The following is an 18,832-nucleotide window of genomic DNA, read 5'->3' as shown; positions in this document are numbered from 1 at the left end:
TACAGGAAGGTCCAGATCAAGCAGACCTCCTTTGTACATGCTTATGAAGGAGAGCAGGTGCACAGTGAAGGTTTTTATTTATCCCTGCTCTTTTATTTATCTGCATTTATTTAGCCCTGTAGTTAAATCTCTTCAGAACCCGCCTTCGTTCGGAAGATACTGGTCATCCTACGTATTTTCCCTAACAAAAGCTGGGGCCCTGCGGCATCCCTTGGTACATTTGCCTAGTGCTGCAATCCTAAACACACTAGGCGTTTAGGATTGCAGCCTATCCACTAAGTCACACTGAATTCAGTGGGATCCTCTTCCAAGTAAGCATGACTAGGAAGGGCTCCCCGACCGCCTTTCTGTACTAAGACATTTTGCTTTGAAAAGTGCGAAAGCATAACCAGCGAGAAGTTGAGCAACTGTGCATCCCCCAGTTACAGAACGATCGTCCTTGGCACCTATACAAGAATTACCCCTTGACGATAAAAAGGAGTCATCATTTATTTATTTAATTTCTATACCGCCTCTAGCCGAAGCTCTCTGTTACCGTGCCGTAATGACACACTTTCCAGAAGCAGGACTTGTTTGAACAGAACGTTTGCCTAATCCACCTCCTTCCGTTTTGGGAACTACAAGTCCCATCCAATACCATGCGCATGCTCGGAAGCATCGAGTGACGCGACTGATCATGGGACTGGTCTGACGTCAGAGACCCGAGAGGGAGGAGGGCGTGAGTTTACCTCTTTCAGCAACAAGGAAGAAGAAAGCTGGAATTGCGGGGCGTTCGGGCGCTTTCCGACGTGTAACAGGTAGGCTTGGCTGGCCTCGCTGCGCCGCCTTGTCGGGGCGTCTGCCTGCCTCCTCTCCTCCCTGGAGGAGAGGGACGAGCGGGTGGCGTTGCTTGTCTAGGGCTAATCGTTTGACTGGGCTTGGGGGCTGCGCTTCCTGACCGCCGGGAGCGAAGGGCGCTGGCGCGATCCTTGATGGTCTGAGACGAGCAAGGGTGGGATGAAGCAGGAAGGGCGAGCGAGAGCCAAGCGGGAGCCCTGCTGGGGCGGGCAGGGCGGCTGGCTGCTGGCCGCGGCTTGTCTAGACGAGCCAGGGTCAAATCCGACGAGGTCATGCCGTCGCGTTTTGTAATCCCAAGACTGGAACACACGCAGGACGCCTTGCTCGCCGTGGCGCCCCGTTCCCAGCCTTAGGGGAGGGCGCTGGTGTTTCCGCGGGCCGTTTTTCCTGCCTTCTGCCTGTCGGAGAATAGAGCAATCGGGAGTTGAAACTAGGGATACGGGGAGGTCGTCCAAATGTCAATCAGCGAATCCCTTTTGGAATGGAATGGCGAGCTCTTAAAAAAATTATAATAATAAACGCTGTTAAAACTAATGTTCCGTCGGATTGGATTTCTAGCGTTTATGTGAAGGAATTTAATTCAAGATCACCGTCTGGGGGACTGCTCTGCCTCTTAAGAAGTGCGTGACAAGCGAGGAAGAAGCCAGCAAAGAACTTCCTACTCTGGAAATGCCTAGATGGGGAAATCTTCACCTGATGACTATCTGCTTGTTACTAGCATGTAGCTGTTCACTTGCACCGGAGCCCTGTGAGAAAATAGAACAAAATTGGCAGCCCCACCATTAAGGGTGCAGTCCTGTGTATGTTGAAAGAGAAGAAGCTCATGGGCTTCAAGGACTGGCCTGGCTGCAGGGGTGTTGGCATTATAGGACATTTTCCTTCTGAACGTGTGTAGGATTTTTTTGGAAGTGTCCTAATAAATAACACTGTAAGCGCCACTAGTTTGGGATTTCTTTTTTGGAGCAAACACAGGGAATTAACTTGGTAGTAACCCCTTAACTACCAAGGTCCAACCTGGTCAAACCACCTTTTATTATTTATTTAATTTATCCACCATATTTTGAATTCGTCCAATAACAAATGCAATTTTGGCAGATTAAAAAGCTAAAGGTACAATCCTATGTATGCTGAGACAGGAAGAAAAGCTTAAAGCTCCAGCATTCCTCCTTGTGCTGGAGGACACCGGAAGTTGTTGAACTTTTTTTCTGCATAAACATGCATAAGGAAAATACCTTTCTTTGCTGTTTGAAAAGGTGATGATGCTGCCGTTTGTGTTTTGCTCCAATAAAAAGTAAAATGCTATAGTTTAGGGTATTAGGCTAACATTGTTGTGAGATTCTTAATGAAGTATGAACAGAGTATGATTGGGGAGGGGAGGGAATCCTTGATATCTTTGTGACAGAAAGGGTTGTGTTAAAATGGATGCTAGGAGGAAATGGATGCTAGTAGAAAAAAGTTAACATCTATTTCTGGCTTGTGAGGAAAACCCCAAGCAGATGGTGCATGTGATATAACTTGTGGCCTTGTTTATTTTTGATGGTGTCAGTTCTTCTCAAGCAGATAGAAACTGTGGTGTGCTTGGTGCCTCTGCCTTCTTAAGACCATACAATAATTTAGGGGTGAACTTAATTTGTTCTTCCAAATGATCACCCAAATTTTGTAATGTTGCCCTCTTTAGTTCCTTAAGATCACATTCAGCCCTACCTTAAAAATGTAATTGTGACCTATGTGTAAAATGAACCAATTGGTTAGCTCTGCAGGGAGTATCGCTGTGTAGCAGAGCACATACTTAATATGTGGCAAAGCCCTACCTGAGTCCTTGGAGGAATTGCCAGTCAAAAGGGAGCTTAGGGAGAGCCCCTGCTTTGCATGCAGATGTGCTCAGGTTCAGCCTCCAGTATTTACAGGAAGGGCTGGAAAAGACCAGTACCCTAAGTCCTGGAGGGATGCTGTCAGTCCGTATAACTGGTACTGAGCCAGCCAGATGGACTTGTAGTCTGACTCAATAAGTAACCGTTCCATATATTCATATATAAGGGCTTAGGTTCAAACAAAATTGTATTATGATGGACAGCATTTTAAGGTTAGCATGGTGAGCAGACTTGCTGGTGTGGTTTGGGGAAGTGGGGCAAAATAACTCAACCAACTCAGCAGCAAAAGAAGGCATGCTGTGTTTTTGGCTGAATTATTTGAGGGAGGGTGTAGGATGTGTATGAAGGACACAACAGAGGGAAAATGCTGTTCATATAAAGCAAATCGTCAAATCTCGATTTCTAAACAGTCAAAGGCATGTTTATATGGGTGCATTTCCCCCTGAGTTCAGTGGGATTGACTTAGGCTTTCTTAGGGCTGCAGTCTTAACCTTGCATTTGTAAATGAAGGTGTGTTCAGGCCTTCATCAGCACACACCCTTTTCTTGCTTTCTTAGGCCATCTCATTTTTCAGTTCTTATCAACTGAGTTAGGCCAGAGAGTGGTTGACTTTCCCCACGGAGGCTGCTGTTCCAAGTGTACGCTGACTAATGGCACACCCCAGCCAGCCATTCTGCAGGCTGTCTTAGAGGGAGATGAGATGAGAAGCTGGTGCATTTCGCCAGCCCTGCTCAATGGCTTTTCCTTCTTCCCCACCTTCCCCTTTCTTCCTTGTGTGTCATATCCTTTTTGATTGTAGCCTGCTGGCAGGGATCGTCTTATTTAACAATTTTTAAGCCACTCTGTGAGCCTGTCTTGGCTGAGGAGCAGGATAAAAACAAATAAAATAAACAAACACAGGCTGATAAGTCCCAGTGAATTTGCTCTGGAAAGGATTGACCTGCAGATTCAGACAGAAAAGCTTGGGTTGAATTTCTCATACTTCACTGCTGGAAAGCTCTTTCATTCCACGGGTGTCTGCTGCAGTTGCTCAAATGCTTGCCAAATTGCAAACCTATTGCAAGGTGGTTAATTCTAACTTGTGCTCCCTGGCACTTCCTCTTCTGCAAATAAGAGGACAAAGTGGCAGGTGTAGGGGAGGCTGTTTTGGGTGCATTAATTTATTATAATCATTATTATTCATTGTTTTTCTTGTAATCCCACTTAGTCACTCAAGGTTCTATTTGGGTCATATGTCCTCTAGCCCAGAATGTGACAATTTTGCAGTTTCTAGTTGTTCAGAAGCTGAAGAGTTCTGTGGTGATTTTCATTTTTTAGGGTCAAAACTGATTTACTTTAAATCCGTATCTTCCAGCTTCTCTCTGTCCTCATTTTTACTCAAGGGTAGATGCAAGGGATGAATCTGACTCTTAAAAGTCATCCTACACCTCCTTGCCATGCCTACCTTACAGTTAAAATGACAAAAGATATACTTGATAGTAGTGGATTTAAAGTAATATCTGTTGGGGCCCGTATAAGAATCCATTTCCTAATGGGAGCTACTGACATGGTGTAAAGGATTCCTGGGTAAGGCGCACTGCTTGGTGGTCACCATAAAGCAATAAATGGGCAGGAGACCTCAGATCAAACCATGCTGAGGAGTTAATGACATCCTAGGTGTTTCCGTGCAGATTGTCTTCTGCTGCAGATTCAACCACACGCTTACCCTATTAAGCGGGTCATCCTCGAACTTTAGACTATGAACCTAAAAAGCATATTTTCTGCATCATTACTGCTGGGTCGTGCTATATCAATGCTCATCATCTGCCTTCTCTCCCCAGCATTTGGTGATGGCGCTGGTGAAAAGTGGGTGGCTGCTGCGGCAAAGTGAGTAAGGAATCCTTTCAGCTCCCCCCTTTCTGTCTGGTTTGAGCGGCTCACGTGCTTCCCCCCCCCGCCCCCCACAAGGCCCATGGGAGGAGAGTGGGGTGAGGGGAAGAACTGCCCTGGGGAAAGGGTGGGTGCTTCCTTGCTTTTGTGGCTGCATGGAATGAAAACATAAAACACTGGAAGATCTGGCCTGGGATCCTTGAATGCCTCAGAAAAGCTTGGCAAAAAGTGAGGTTTTAAATCACATGATAACTAAAAACAAATGATTGCTAAAGCCTTAAGGGCAGCGTTTGTGGCCGCAAAGGAACACACGGATGTCCATCTAGAGCACTTGTCCAGGCATAACCCTTGACTGCCTGTTTTTTTTTACTAATAGCCAGAAAAATAGCCACCATAAGCCAAATGAAGAAAACTTTTTTGACATCCTGTGAACCTGAGAGGAGTGGTGCAGGATTAGGCCATATAGTCCAGCATTCTGTTCCCAGAGTGGTAAACCATATGCCTATGGGAGGCTCACAGGCAGGGATGTAAAAAAAGTGGAGCCATGGGGAAAGCCTGATTTTCCTAGGAATTGTAATGATGTTATCCTGTGCACAGGTTTTCATAAAAGGCTTCCTATTGCATAGTTCTTAAGAATCAGTTTTGGGGAGTAAAGGCCAAGTATCAGCATAGAAACAGAACATCTTAAATGTTTTATTAAAAGAAGATATTTAATAATTCTCTATTAATCTATGTGATATTCCTGTATTAAAAATAAAAAACCCAAGAAAATTGGCCCTTGCTTTTTTTTTCTAGTTCTTTTCCCTTATCTTCACATTTCTACCCATAAGCAAGACATGAATTCTGGACTACTAGAATGTCTAGAGAGTTTATAATTCTCTAGAGAGTCTTTTGGACTACTTGGTGGCATATAACAAATGAATGCAATAGCACCCTCCTGCTTGTGTTCTCTACCAACTGGTATTGAGAGGCATGCTGCCTTTGACCAAGTATTAAAATATGGCCACCATGGCTTGTAGTCATTGGTAGCCTTCCCCTCTATGACTTTGGGTAAGCCTGTTATCTTCTGCTAAAGCTGTCAGGGTTGATGGGCAACCCTACATCTCATGACTCCAAATTCCATAGTTTAGCTGCACACAGTGTGAAGAAGTAAATGCAATTTTCAGTTCCCTGGGAGTAAGGCTTATTGGCCTTGATAAAACTTACATATGCTATGACTTACATGTCAATTGTTTTTGAAATATATTGACATGTCAGAGAATGTCAATTCTCTGTCAATCCGAGAATGTCAATTCTCTGATATATTTCTCAGACATTTGGCTTACCTGCATGTCACACATGATCACTAAGGACAAAGAAAACTTCAAGCAATCTAAGCAATATGGAATTTGTTTTTAGGAAACAGGATATTTTTAGGAAATTCTGGAGCTTTTACTTTACAAAGTCCCCTTCTGCTCACTGACTTTCCTTACGAAGTATAATTTACTTGGCCGTTTCAGCTGGCAAGCAAGGAATGAGCATCAGGACAACATATTTCTTACTCAGCCTTTCTCTGCTCTCCTGCCATCATGTCCTGACTTCAGTGCTATGATCCTGATTTAAGAACACACAAAGACTTCTGCTGGATTAGACCAAAGACCTATAGACCTATAGGCATTCTATTCCCACAGTGGCCAGCTGGATGCATATTGGAAGCCCCTAAACAAGACATGAACAAGAACAAGCTCTTGTGCTCATGTGCTTTAGAAAGTGATATGCAGAGGTCTTTGATACTGGCATTTATGTATAGCTGTTATGACTAGTAGCCATTGATAGGTTAGCTAGCTGTTGTTGATAGATCTTGAACACCATTTTTTGTAGACAAGCAGGATATAATTATAATTAATTAATTAATCAACAGAGCATCCAGTTCTGAAATGGAGAATTCTGGTTTAGAATCAGTTTACAAACCAGGATCTTAAACCATGTGTAAGGGAGGCATTTGTTGAAATAGGAGTACTCAGGCCAGTGCTCATTTCTCAACTGGCAAACTGTAGTTTAGTAATCCAGGACTGTTACATCCATACCGGCCTATTATTTCCTGTTGAAAAGTACATTATTGTTTACATATATCTGTAATGTTTATCAGCTTTAAAATGTCCCATCACAAAAGCTAGAAAAATTTAGTAAGGTGATTACATGTTATACCAGTTATTTGTATTTTTCCTTTCTTAAATACAATAATTAATGAAAGATAAAAAGCCATATCCCAAGTGGACAGAGCAAGAATGTCCTCTAATCAGAGTTGTCCAAAATCTTCTCTCTATTCTTTTAGGTACTATATTACGCCGCTGGAAGAAGAATTGGTTTGATCTGTGGTCTCATGGGCATTTATTATTTTATGATGACCAACAGCGGCATGATCTAGAAGACAGAATTCACATGAAAGTTGATTGCATCAACGTCAGAGTGGGCAACGAATGCCGAGGTATGTGCTGCATGGCCTTGAGAGGGCAGCCCTTCCTGGCTGCAAATTAAATCCCATTCTCAGTTTCACGAGTATCATCTGTCAGTCCCTTGAAGATAGAAATAGCCTTGCCACAGTGAACTATGCACTGGTAACCTCATTAATGAAGGTATTGTGAGGAACTCTATGACAGGGTCTAACAACAGGCTAAACATGTTTCAACCCAGCTTATTTAGGGTTTAGTTGTGGCTTAGTGTGTCATTCAAAGCAAGACCGCATAACAAACCATGGTCAAGCAGAAAACCCACAGAGCCCCTAGTCAAGAGCTGCAGAAGGTTTGCCACTCTAGCCAAGTGGATAGCAGGCACATAATTGCCACTGCCTTTCCCAAAGCGCCAGGTTGGAACAGCCACCATCCCACCCTGGCATTTGCCGGGGAGGGGGGTGCTGGGTTAGCTCCCTTTCTCTCTCCTCGTTTTCTGCCCTTCGCCCTTCACTCCGCTGCTGCTGTGGCCAGTAGAAGCAATCACAGGGCTCCAGCTGGCTGAGCTCTCATGAGATCTGGCTGGAATGGCTGCCATAGAGGTAGCAAAGATACCTGTTTGGTCTGCAGCCACTGCATACACACACTGGGTGAGACTCTGCCCTGGCAAAGCAGCTGTCATGAATATCCCTATGCAGTATTTCTTGTCCAGCTGTATGTTGTACAAGGAACAACTTCCAGCTCTTGTGGGCTGGGAAAATGTCCTTACGTTGCATCCTTTGAGCTGCAGCTCTTGAGCAGGAAGGGGGTGGATGTATCTCCTCTGCTTGCCAGGCAGAGGATTGTGCTTTAGCACTAGTTAACCTAGCACTAGGTTTCCCCATTCTATGCTACAGCTTCTTCTGAGCATGTGTGTTTCTATGAGTTGAGCAATTTCGCTTCTTGTCACATGGCATGAAAACACTTCTCCATTTTTTTTCTCTTGGACAGGCCTCCAGTCTCCAGAGGGGAAACCTAGAGATTGCTTGCTGCAGATCATTTGCCGTGATGGGAAAGTGCTCAGCCTCTGTGCAGAAAGTGCTGATGATTGCTTGTAAGTGTCCAAGAGCTGCATCTTTTCTGTTTTGCTGCAGGTACAAGAATATCCCCTTTTAGAAGTCAGCCCTGTAACAGGCCTGGATTTCTAGCCATGTACCTTTCTTGTGTGCATAACATGCCATGGTCTAATCTGTACCATTGAATGAATCGCTGCATAAGATAAGAACAAGCCAGCCAACTGTGAAATCTACACCCACATTTCTGATGACGACCAAATGCTGATATTGAACTGATGTGTCCCCTTCAATGCCTAACTTTTCCTCAGTTTTTTAAAACTTGGGAAGCGTATTGTAACTGCAGTCAAGTTTGTCCTGTGTTTTCACTGAGTGTTCTTGCTTTGTTCTCTGGTCCTTGGGAATTTTATGCTTACACCTTGATAACTGTTAATGAGATCCTTTCCTAGGCTTTTGGTTCATCAGATGGAGGGTCCAACCACATGTGATGCAAGCATACGGTGTGGCTGGAGCTCAGCATATTGTTTAAAATGTATATAAAAAAGGCATGAGCTGGATTAGGGCTAGAATACAAAGGGAGGGGAGAAGGGTGGGTCTAGCATTTTGTTACGGTTTAAATCACAGCCTAAAATTTCTCTTACTCCTGAAAGTCAAACATCGAAGGTCAGGCTGTTAAGCCCAAATGGGCTCAATCTGGATTGACACTGGGGTCACCGTCCCCTTAATTCAAAGAGTAAGCCACCCAGCACACGCATATGCAGGTACATATTGCAGTCTGATCCTGATCTTGCCTACCATCCTCTGCTGCATTTGGTGGAATAAAAAGCTCTGAAAATGCTAATAATAGAACTCCCAAGATGTCATGTGTACTCAGAATGGCTGTTGCAGCTTCTTCTAAAGCTATTAACACAGCTTGTGATGTCCTATTTTATCTAGTGATTGCACGTATAATTAAGGAACCATTATTGGTTATTTCTTTACACTTTGTTTTGTTCATGTTTTCTACAGGGCTTGGAAGATTGCTCTCCAAGATGCCAGAACAAATGAGGTAACTTTTTGTTGTAGCTCTAATTATGTAGTGTTCAGATAAACACTCTTCTGTTTCTTTTGCTGTCTTCAGTACATCTTTGTTGCAAGAACCTCAGCCTGCATCTGCAGTTGAAGAAGGACTGACTGAGCAGGCTGACTTTAGGAAAGGGTTTTTTTTCCAGAAACAGCCCAATGGTGGCTTAGAGTTGTGTGCTGTGCTTCCAAAGGCAGCACTGAGTTACTGGGGAAAGCTTGGATTGTTGTTGAACATGACACAATTCATCATTGCTCTGACAGGCCATAACAATGAGCATCTGTTGGTTTCCTCCAACAGAGTGAATGCCAACTCATTGAAAGACTGTGATCATATTAACAGCTTTTAGAAATGCTTGTTGCAGTGCTAGATAAAAAAGGACTACTTAAATGCATGGAGGGGGGACTCTGGAAGGTTTCCTGTCCTATAAAGAGGTGATGTAGTGGAGAAGGTGATTTTAGGTTTCATGGAGAAAAAATGAAGTGCCACATTTCACACAGGGCCAGCTGTTGGAGAACCCAAAAGGAGAAATCTGTTTAGGAGCATCTGTTGCAATGGAATTCTCAGTGAGCTTGGCACTTAGCTTGTTCCTGGTTGTTTATCTAATTATAAGCCCTTGCAAAGACTATGGAAAGTGGACTGGCTGTGAGGGGATATTACACACTTCCTTGAGTAGACCAGTGGGGTTGACTAATTATTCATTTCTACCTTTGGGGGATGGAGACTGCAGGGCAACCTGGGTGAGAAGTAATAATAGCTTCTTTTGTAAAAGACCGATTACCTTTTTCCTTGCTGTAGCAGAAAAAGAGAAAAGGCAAGAAAATAGCCCTAGGCAGAGCTACATAGCAGGGGACTTCTTTATAAGCAATCTGTTATGAAATAAAAACAAAACCAGCCATGTTGGTTTTATATCTATCTGCATGAAGGCAAAAGGACTCAAACATGAATACTTGTTTGGGAAACTGGCAGCAGGTAAAAGTGTGTTTGTTTGCTTCCTTTTTACTGTTGGAGCTGACATGAGTGGGACAGGTTGGCCTCTTAAAAATAGCTCACTGTGCAACACAGTTAATTAAGCTTGTTTCCAGGATGCTGAAAGAGTGGGGTAGTTAAATAGACTTGCTATTTTCAGATCCCCTTTTTTGTAAGAAATTTGTTGCACAGGGATGCATTTTCTGCCACAATTGCTGGCTGCATGCGTTGGAAAAAATATAAGTCGCACTTTTCAGTGTTATAAAGCTGAGATGTATCGTGTTGGTGCAGGAGGTATGGCAATAGCTTTCTTGGAGGAATCCCCTTGTCCAGAAATCCTAATTAGCAAAATGTCATTTATGATGGCAAAAACAGAAATATATGTGCATAGGAGACAAACATGCAATATGCCTATATTTTTCAAGCTGACCTGTGATTGTTGCAGTTTCAGGCTGGGACTAAATTCTCACCCCCACAAAAACAAACTTGGCACCCCATTTGTAGCTGAGCAGTTGGAGAGAGCATGTTCTTAAAGACAGTCCGGACACTTCAGCTGGTGTAAAACGGAGTGGCATGATTGTTGGTGCGACTTGGTTCATGCACCCATGTTATCCCAATACTTTACCAATGACTTTGGTTACCAGTTGAGCTCCTGACCCAATTTAAGCTGCTTGTCTTAATATATAAAGCCTAAACAGCTTGAAACCAGGATACCTGAAGGACTGCCCACTTCCATATGTACCTCCCCAACCCCTGAGGTCAGGTTTGGAGGCCCTTCTGAAAGAGGCATCCTCCAAGGAGGTAAAGAGATTGGTGAACAGAAAAGGGGCCTTCTCAATAGTTGCCTCCCACCTGTGGAATAGCTTCCCAAGAGTAGTTCACCTGGCACCTTCATTGCAAGCTTTTTGGCACTAGGCAAAAACAGTACTATTCTCTAGGCAGTTTAATAATTGAGTTTTATTTTGTATGTTTTTGGCCCACCAACCTTCCAGTTTTAGGGATCTGAACCTGCCTCCTCCCGAGTCTGAGAATGAAAGATAGCAGAATCAAAACTTGGCTTGTCTCTAGCATAGTGTTATTTTCTCCCACATAATTCAGTGCAAGCCAGTAAGAACTTGGCCTGGCCCGATTTTCTCTACTAGCTCTGGTCCCACTCAGTGGCATGTAGCTTGTGAGGGCACCACCTTGGCTACAGAAAGGATCTTTACCCCTAGTCAGGGTGGATGCCTAGTTCAGAAATCTTACAGAGATCTTGTCCTTGTTACTTGCTTGGTGTGCCTGGAAGAAGGGCATCCCCAGGTAAATGGACAAGTAGCTGCACTGGCTTCTGCTCATATGCTCATGTTTTGGCTGTTGTATCCTTTCCTGGAGTCAGACAAATGTGCTGTGGGGCTGGTACAAATCTCTATTTAGAAACATAGAAACAGAGCGAGTTAGAAGGGTTCTCCCAAGCCATCTAGTCTGACCCCCAGCTCCAGCCAGCTCTGCTCATGACATGGCTACCATGTTCATGTTGCTGGTCTGGTTGTCCAAGAAATGCTGCCCTGCAGTGCTTGTTTTTTCATCACTTCTGCTATTCTACTTCAGCCTTAATCTTTGAAAGCAGGGTTGGTGAGCCTCTGGGGGCCAGAATGAACCCTTTGCATGGACTAGATGATAGCAGGGACTTCCTAATGCCTTCAGGTCCTTGGCTAAAGCACCAGGTGGAGCTCCTCCTGTTGGCAGCTCTGCCCAAAAACCCTCTTTAGAGCTCCGGCTGAGCAGTGGTCCTATTTCCTTTCACCTTCCCTTCCTGGAAAGGCAAGGGAGAAACAAAGCACCTGAGGAGCAGCTCAGCCACTCTCCCTTCCTCTCTCCCCACTGGGTGGAAAGGGCCTTCTATGAAGCTCTGTGGGCCAGCTGGCCTGGCCTGGTGGGCCTAATTTGGGCAGCAGCTCTGAGGTTCCCCTGCCCTACTCAGCTGGGAGAACAAACCAGGCTCACTCAGTGGTGCTCTTTGCAGGCTGGGTAGAAGCTGTATGGGGCTGCTGACCCGTGTCTGCAAAGCCATCTCGCTGCGGTGTGCTCCAGAAAATGGAAGTGGTGTTGCTGGGCTCCACATCACGTGTTCAGCTTGAGCAGGAGAATAATGCCTTTGCGTGCTAAAGCAAATGGAGCTGCTGGAGAGTTAGTGGAAGAAAGAGTATCGACACACTTGAGCTTGGGAATGCTGTTTTTTGTTTTTGCTACAAAACCTGGCCTCTTTACTTCCTGAATTCTTCAATTATTTGTTTCACGTGCTCTTCCCGTGTTTCATCTTTCCTGGCTTTGAATAGAGGGCAAAACTCTTCAAAAAAGATACACTTCTGTGTTTTTTTCAGCAATGATTATTAAGTATCCCATTGAAGCATTACTGATCTGTAATGCTATTTCAAAGGTCAACATGTAATGTGCCAAAGAGATGTGAACTTCACTTCTGTTATAAAACCCTAGTGCCCACCCCCTCAGCTGAGTTTGTCATTTGAAAGACTGAGCAACTGTTGTTGTATTTTTCAAATTTTTGTGTCTAGGCCTATATCGGTTCTGAAGTGATGTATGACGACAATGCGATTTCCTCAGCTCCTCCTCCATATACTGCTTATGCTACTCCATCATCCGAGGTGGGTTGTAAAATATGATATGTAAAGAAAGGGTGAATAGAAAGGGAGGTGTGAAGTCTTGGAATTTTGTAATGTTGTTTATGCCTGAGACTTGATGACAACCTCAGCCGTCATGAAGTAGAAGGTGGTGTTTTGGATTTGAATTGGTGATGCTGGGAAGCTTGCTATTTGTGTTAGGTGCAGTGCATTATGTCCTCTGTTCCTAGTTGCAAAAGAGTTTGCAAGAGAGGTTTAAATCCCATCTTTTATCACAGCACTGCCCATTGCAGAGGTATTCTTTAAACTGTGAGCCATAAAAATAACAATACTTGCAACTTAGAGGAATGAATTCGTTTTACTTTTATTTATTATTAAATGTATACACTACTCTTTTCCTTTTGGAAGAAATACAAGGAGGCTTTTATAAGCTCCTCACCTTTTTATCATTGCTGTAACTCTGTGAGGTAGGCTAGGCTGTGAGTTGGTGATTAGCCCAAAGTCACGCTATGAGCTCCATGACCAAGTGCAGACTAGAACCTGCATCACCCAAGACCAAGTCCACTATGTAACAGTGGTTGGCTGCTCTTTTAAGTGCAAAAAGAACCCTCAGATATTCTTTGTCACATGTACAGTCCTAACAGATGTTTGTAATCTCATCAGGTTTATGGCTACCCACAATACAGTGGTGCATATCCACCTCCAGGGACTCAGATCATCTATTCTTCCAATGGACAGACATACACCATCCCTTACCAATATCCAAACCAAGGTAATTTGCACTGTTCATTTTTCTCTTACTGGACTAGACTAGTGCCTTTGCAGAACTTTGCAGGCTGGAATTATATGATATTTTTTGTAAACAACTGTGCGGTGTTTTGTTCTGCTTTTTTACTTTACAATAAATGAATACAGGGAATAATGTATCCCATCAATCCTCCTTCCCAGAGTACATAGGCTGCATTTGGTTCCACTCTTCCTCCTTAGCCCAACGATAAAATTGTAGCGCCAATCACTCTGAACAAGGAAATAGAAGAAAGTTCCATATGATGCCAGAACGCTAAATAATACTAATAGAATTCTAATCTTCTAATAATATATTCAAAACATAGAAGGGATATATGCATTACTAGTACATCTGTTCTATATAAGAGGTTTTGTCTGCAACTTATGTACACTTACTTGGAAGTAGGTCCTATTAAATGCAATGGAGCATATTTATGAGTAGGATTGCATCACTGAACATCTGTTTCTGCTGTCTTGTAGCAGGAAATCAGGGCTGCAGCTGGTTATGGTCATAATATACCCATGCGTTTGTAAATAATGAAAATGTTGTGCTGATATTCCCACACATTAAGTGTTTGAGCATTCTTGCAGTGTTAGCAGCTGACACGTGAAGAAATTGGAGCATGAGTCCTCTGTTTCTAATTGGATTATCAGTGCCCAGATTATTTAATGGTACTAGATCATTATAATATGATAAGGCAAAGATGTTTGATCAACTATTAGGTCTAATGAGCTGCATGACTTGCAGACTGCATGCAGCCCTCCCCGCCCCCAAGAAAACTGGATTTTTTTAAAAAAGCCACAGCATACCAAAATTAGCTTGTTTGCAAACTAAGCATTACCTGTTTAGCATTCAGTGTCCACCACAGTTAATATTTAAACGTATATGTATGTATGCCCCCTAGACCTTATGCAGATGCCTGTCCTTGAAGTATGAGGACTGATCGTATCCAGATGTGATACCTCTGACCTCCTAAACCACATTTTGGGGATCAGGAAAAAGCTGTATGTGCATGTATTCCCTTAGAGAATGTGATGTATGAAGTGCAGCCACTCTCTCTATTAGTCTTTCATGACCTCAGTGTGTGCGTGTGCGCACATGTGAAGCAGGTTTCATGTTCTGCAGCATGAAAGTATTTGCTGTTATGAGCACAGAGATCTATCCTACACTAACTGCAAGACTAGGCTTACCTCTCCTTTGTAAGGTATAAGTATAGAATGACGTAGCCTCCCAAATTTAAGGGGATCATGCATTCCTTAGAGAATGAAAAGTCAGTAGAAAGAAAGATGCTATTTCAAGTTGAATTCATATATACCGCATGGTGTTCTTCTTTCTAGGTCCCTATTTTCCTCCTGCAAATCATGTCATCATCCGAGAACGTTACCGGGATAATGATGGAGATCTGGCCCTGGGCATGCTTGCCGGAGCAGCCACAGGAATGGCCCTGGGCTCCCTGTTCTGGGTCTTCTAGGTTTCTTCTGGAGCAACAAGATGATGGAGATCCAAAATCTTTTGTGTGCAATAATACATACATTTGCAAAATACTCCAGTTCAATCTACAGATTTTTAATAAGTTCTAGTAATACTTTTGCTAGTGACATTCTGGATTTGTAGTTAACAAAATTCTTAACTATCCCAAAGGTGCACTTTAGCTGAAAAGCAGTTAGCATAATAGCTTATGGTCAGGTGAATTTGTCATATTCTGCATTGATAAGGAAGTAGTTATAATATCAATGAAGTGTTGCTAATGAAGGTTAAATGGCTACAGTTGACTTATTTTAACAGTCAACCATCTTGTTAAAATTACTTCAGCTGCTGCCTCAGAATGCTAACCGCAACACAGGGTAGCATAGAAGTAGTTACTTCTGAATCTGAGATGTTTGAACCTGTTCTTTTCTTAACACTCTGTGAAGGCAACATTGGCGGTTTAGTGGAAACTCCAGGAAGGTTTTAATTCAGGGAGGTCTTGCATTTCAATGACTGCTTGGCTTGGCAAGGTATGCATATGTATCATCACAGCATTATTGTACAGGTCCGTCCTAAAGGGTAAGCAGTAGTGGGTCAGGAAGTTTTGTTTGTCCCCAAAGCATCATCATCCTTACTGGGAAGTTAGAAGGGGGGTTGATTACCATACAATCTGTTTCATTGTCCTTGGCAGTGCAACTCCATTTAACTGCTGGAGTAACAGAGTCTGGCTGTGAAAACCCTACCCAGTGCTATCATATTTGGTACAAATGTTCGTGACTTACTTTCTTTTTAAAAAAAACTGGTTTAGGTATATAGAAACTCTTGAAACAGAGAATTGGGGGCTAGGTCAGAGTGCATACATCTGCATATGCACTGCATACATCTTATCTTTGACTAAATATTTCTATACACTTTCCAGGCATGCTACAGAGAGATCTATTCTGAGCTGTTAAGGTTGTTCTATTGGCAAGGTTCACTCTTTTGTTACTTGTTATTCCTTGAGCACCTTCATTTTCTGCTTCTGATGCTTGTACAGAATCCTATAAGAAAGAAGCACATACATACACCAAGAGATCTCTTTTCCAGTGGTACAGGGTGTTCAAGCATTAGTCTTAATCAAAAAAATAGATAGTTTATGTACAGTGCTCATGCGTCCTGTTGAAATCTGAGACATGCCGACAACTCTTCAGTGTGTCTTTGGTCTGTGCGAAATGGCTAACAGCAGCAGATGGGAAAGATCTCGTTCTTGCCCCTTGATGTAATGGCAAGTGCTAACACAACACAGGTTCCTTTTGGAATGAAATATATTACTATGGGGAAGGTAAAGCCGGGTGATGACACTGGACATCTTAATACTGGTTTCTGCAGGCCATGTATTAAGTCTATGCCACGGATTGTCTTGTGGTGGTCTGCTGCAGCAATTGAAACTTGAGAAGGAGACCATGGTTGTGTCCAGCATCCTCTGAATTTGAAAATGTGGGGTTTATTCAGATAGTCTCCCCAGGTGAGACCCTTGCTGATGGGGTCCCTTCGTAAAGACAATCTAGAGCATTTGAAATGGTAGTACTGTGACCTGAAGAACATGTGACTTGAAGATATTTAAGTGTTCCATAGTTCTGGATCCCTAATTTAATTTCCCTGTAAGCATGTTGGAAGCCTTTATGTTATTGACCAAGTGATCATTTAATAAAAATCCGTACTATTTCTGCTCTTTTTTTGTAATTTGTCTAGTACAATTTTAAGAATCCATCTCTTTCTGCTACTGTGTGTACTCTACAGAATTCCCTGAAATTCCTACTTTCTATGTATTTGTACTTTGTGAGGAAAGAATGAAATAAATTTAGTCCCGGAACTGCTGGTGAATTAGCACTGTATGTCTTGCTGGTATGTCTAGCTAATTATGATCAGGGTTGCTACAACTGCGGCTTCTCTTGTTATGAGTTGAAAATATGCAAATCTGCATTTTAGGTGAACATTTGAGCGATGTACTCTGCTATCACTTGGACCTAAAATGAACAGGACAGGACAGTTGTCTGCTAGCCGGATCTTAAAGCAGACCAGCGCAACTGGGCGATCAGAAGTAGTTCAACTGCTCAGACAAATGTATGGAGTTAGCTGCAGCAGCAAATACAGTTGCTGTATAGGAGGCATGCAGATTAATCTTACGGTGGTTCAGAGGGTGGGGAAGAGCCTGTTGCAGAGGAAAGGCCACTGTGATGATGCTGCCCAGGGCAGCAGTCGCTGATGCTGGGTGGCTCTTTCCCTTTTTTCTCGATTTTCCTTCAGTTTCCCCCTCTCCTAGGTTTTGGTGGAAGGAAAAGTAACTCTGCTGTGTCTGAGGCTGGTGTAGATTCCATTGCTCCAGGGCTGTCTCCATAAAAGAGATGCAGGGGATCCAAAACAAACCGTGATGTGCCTCCTGACCCCAAACACCCATCTTTGCAGCTGCTTGGGGAACAGGAAACCCTCAGTATGCTATGGCTCCTGTCCCAGGACAGTCACAGGACTTACACCTAATGCTTTAGCTTTTATGGTAACGAAGCAAAATCCTGCCAAAAAAATTTGAAAGTTTCAGGAAGGGTTCTAACTGCTTAGAGACTTAGTTCTTGGAGCAATATATAATGGCAATTTAAGAAACAAGGTGCAACATCGAATACTTTCTATTAAGATTTGCTATCAGGAAAAGAAGGTGGCATAGTCTGCAATGCTTTCTTTTAGGACCCACTCCTCTGGGGATGTACTGTAAGTGCTTGTCATGATACATTTAATACATTACCTTAAATGATACCAGGAAGGAAAGATACTAGAAATAATACCAAGTTGTGAATCTTCTCTCTCCAAAGCCTCTCATTAAGCAGTGTCTTTTGGGTCTTGAAGCCAACGAGCTGAGAAATTCTAACAATAACCCATATTAATCTCTTCCATGATACAAAGGAACATCAAGGCATAAACGGTCTATGGGAATCATTAACTACTTTCTTTACATACAGATTGCCCTCTTATCCAGCATATCAAATCAAGAGTATGCATAGCTAAATATGTTGTGCCACAAATGCTCTGAAATAGCCCCATGGCTTTCATAATGGTCCTGTTTGCACACTCATGGAGGGAAAAAGAAGCCACATTGGCATATTTCCCCAGCTGTGCCTGCCAGTCACAACCAGTTAATTGTTTTATTGACTCCAAGTCAACGAACCAGATAAATACTTGCAGAATGTCTCACCTTCAGGTTTTGAGGTGAAAATAAGCCTTTTACGAGTTCTCCGGCAGCGGTGGGGCCTGAGCTCCAAACAGCAGATCACTCTTTGAACCTGCTGTGTTGTGCTCCATACCCATTTCACAAGACAAAGTATCGAAGTTCAAAGACCAGTAACTTGGTCAGGAAATTGACCAAGAGGTGGGATCTGACACTCAATGCGGTATCGCATACGTGCCTTCGCAAAGCACAACAAAACATCCGTTTCAAAGAAGGTAAACTTGTGATACTCAATTACGCACAGAAAAAGAACTTCCAAGCACAGCATGAAAACCCAGGCAAAACACTTTTTGCTTCTATCCCAGGACAGGATATGCACGTGCAAAATTCCAGGTAAAGCACAGACTCTGAAAACAATGCACAAAACACCTCTCTCTGCCCCCAGGATGCTTTGAGCCCTCCCAGACACGTCCACCACTCCTTGGCTTTCCTTCTGGGTGCCAGAAGCATTCTTGGAAGACAAATGTAATTAATTTCATTATAAAATTTCATTGTATATAAAACATTCAGAAACAATCAGCAAGAGCACTGGATTGGGGAGCACCATCTGATTAAAAAGTCATGCCTTGATTCAGGTGGAAAAAAAGATATATGCATATTTTCTCTTGGGCAAAAGT

At 43.1% G+C, this 18,832-nt stretch overlaps 1 protein-coding gene across 1 annotated transcript; it reads left to right on the top strand.

The window, feature by feature from the left end:
- The first annotated feature begins 656 nt into the window (after positions 1-656).
- On the top strand, positions 657-16,811 carry PLEKHB2 (pleckstrin homology domain containing B2). The gene is made up of 8 exons (XM_044435869.1): positions 657-797; positions 4,529-4,574; positions 6,892-7,044; positions 7,997-8,099; positions 9,067-9,106; positions 12,640-12,729; positions 13,369-13,477; positions 14,830-16,811. Exons 2-8 carry the CDS (start codon positions 4,538-4,540, stop codon positions 14,961-14,963), a joined length of 666 nt encoding a protein of 221 aa, XP_044291804.1. The 5' UTR covers positions 657-797; positions 4,529-4,537; the 3' UTR covers positions 14,964-16,811.
- Positions 16,812-18,832: the final 2,021 nt, after the last annotated feature.

The sequence above is a fragment of the Varanus komodoensis genome, unplaced genomic scaffold (assembly GCF_004798865.1).
Source record: "Varanus komodoensis strain SLA01 unplaced genomic scaffold, ASM479886v1 scaffold1, whole genome shotgun sequence".
NCBI classification, from domain to species: domain Eukaryota; kingdom Metazoa; phylum Chordata; class Lepidosauria; order Squamata; family Varanidae; genus Varanus; species Varanus komodoensis.
Note: the sequence above shows the minus strand (reverse complement) of the source record. Positions and strands in the feature narration are given on the sequence as shown.

Excerpts from the sequence above, each read along its gene's own strand:
- PLEKHB2 (XM_044435869.1), top strand. The coding sequence starts at position 4,538 with ATGGCGCTGGTGAAAAGTGGGTGGCTGCTGCGGCAAA. Across the intron at positions 4,575-6,891 it reads TGGGTGGCTGCTGCGGCAAA|GTACTATATTACGCCGCTGG; the intron begins GTGAGTAAGGAA and ends CTATTCTTTTAG. Across the intron at positions 13,478-14,829 it reads TTACCAATATCCAAACCAAG|GTCCCTATTTTCCTCCTGCA; the intron begins GTAATTTGCACT and ends TCTTCTTTCTAG.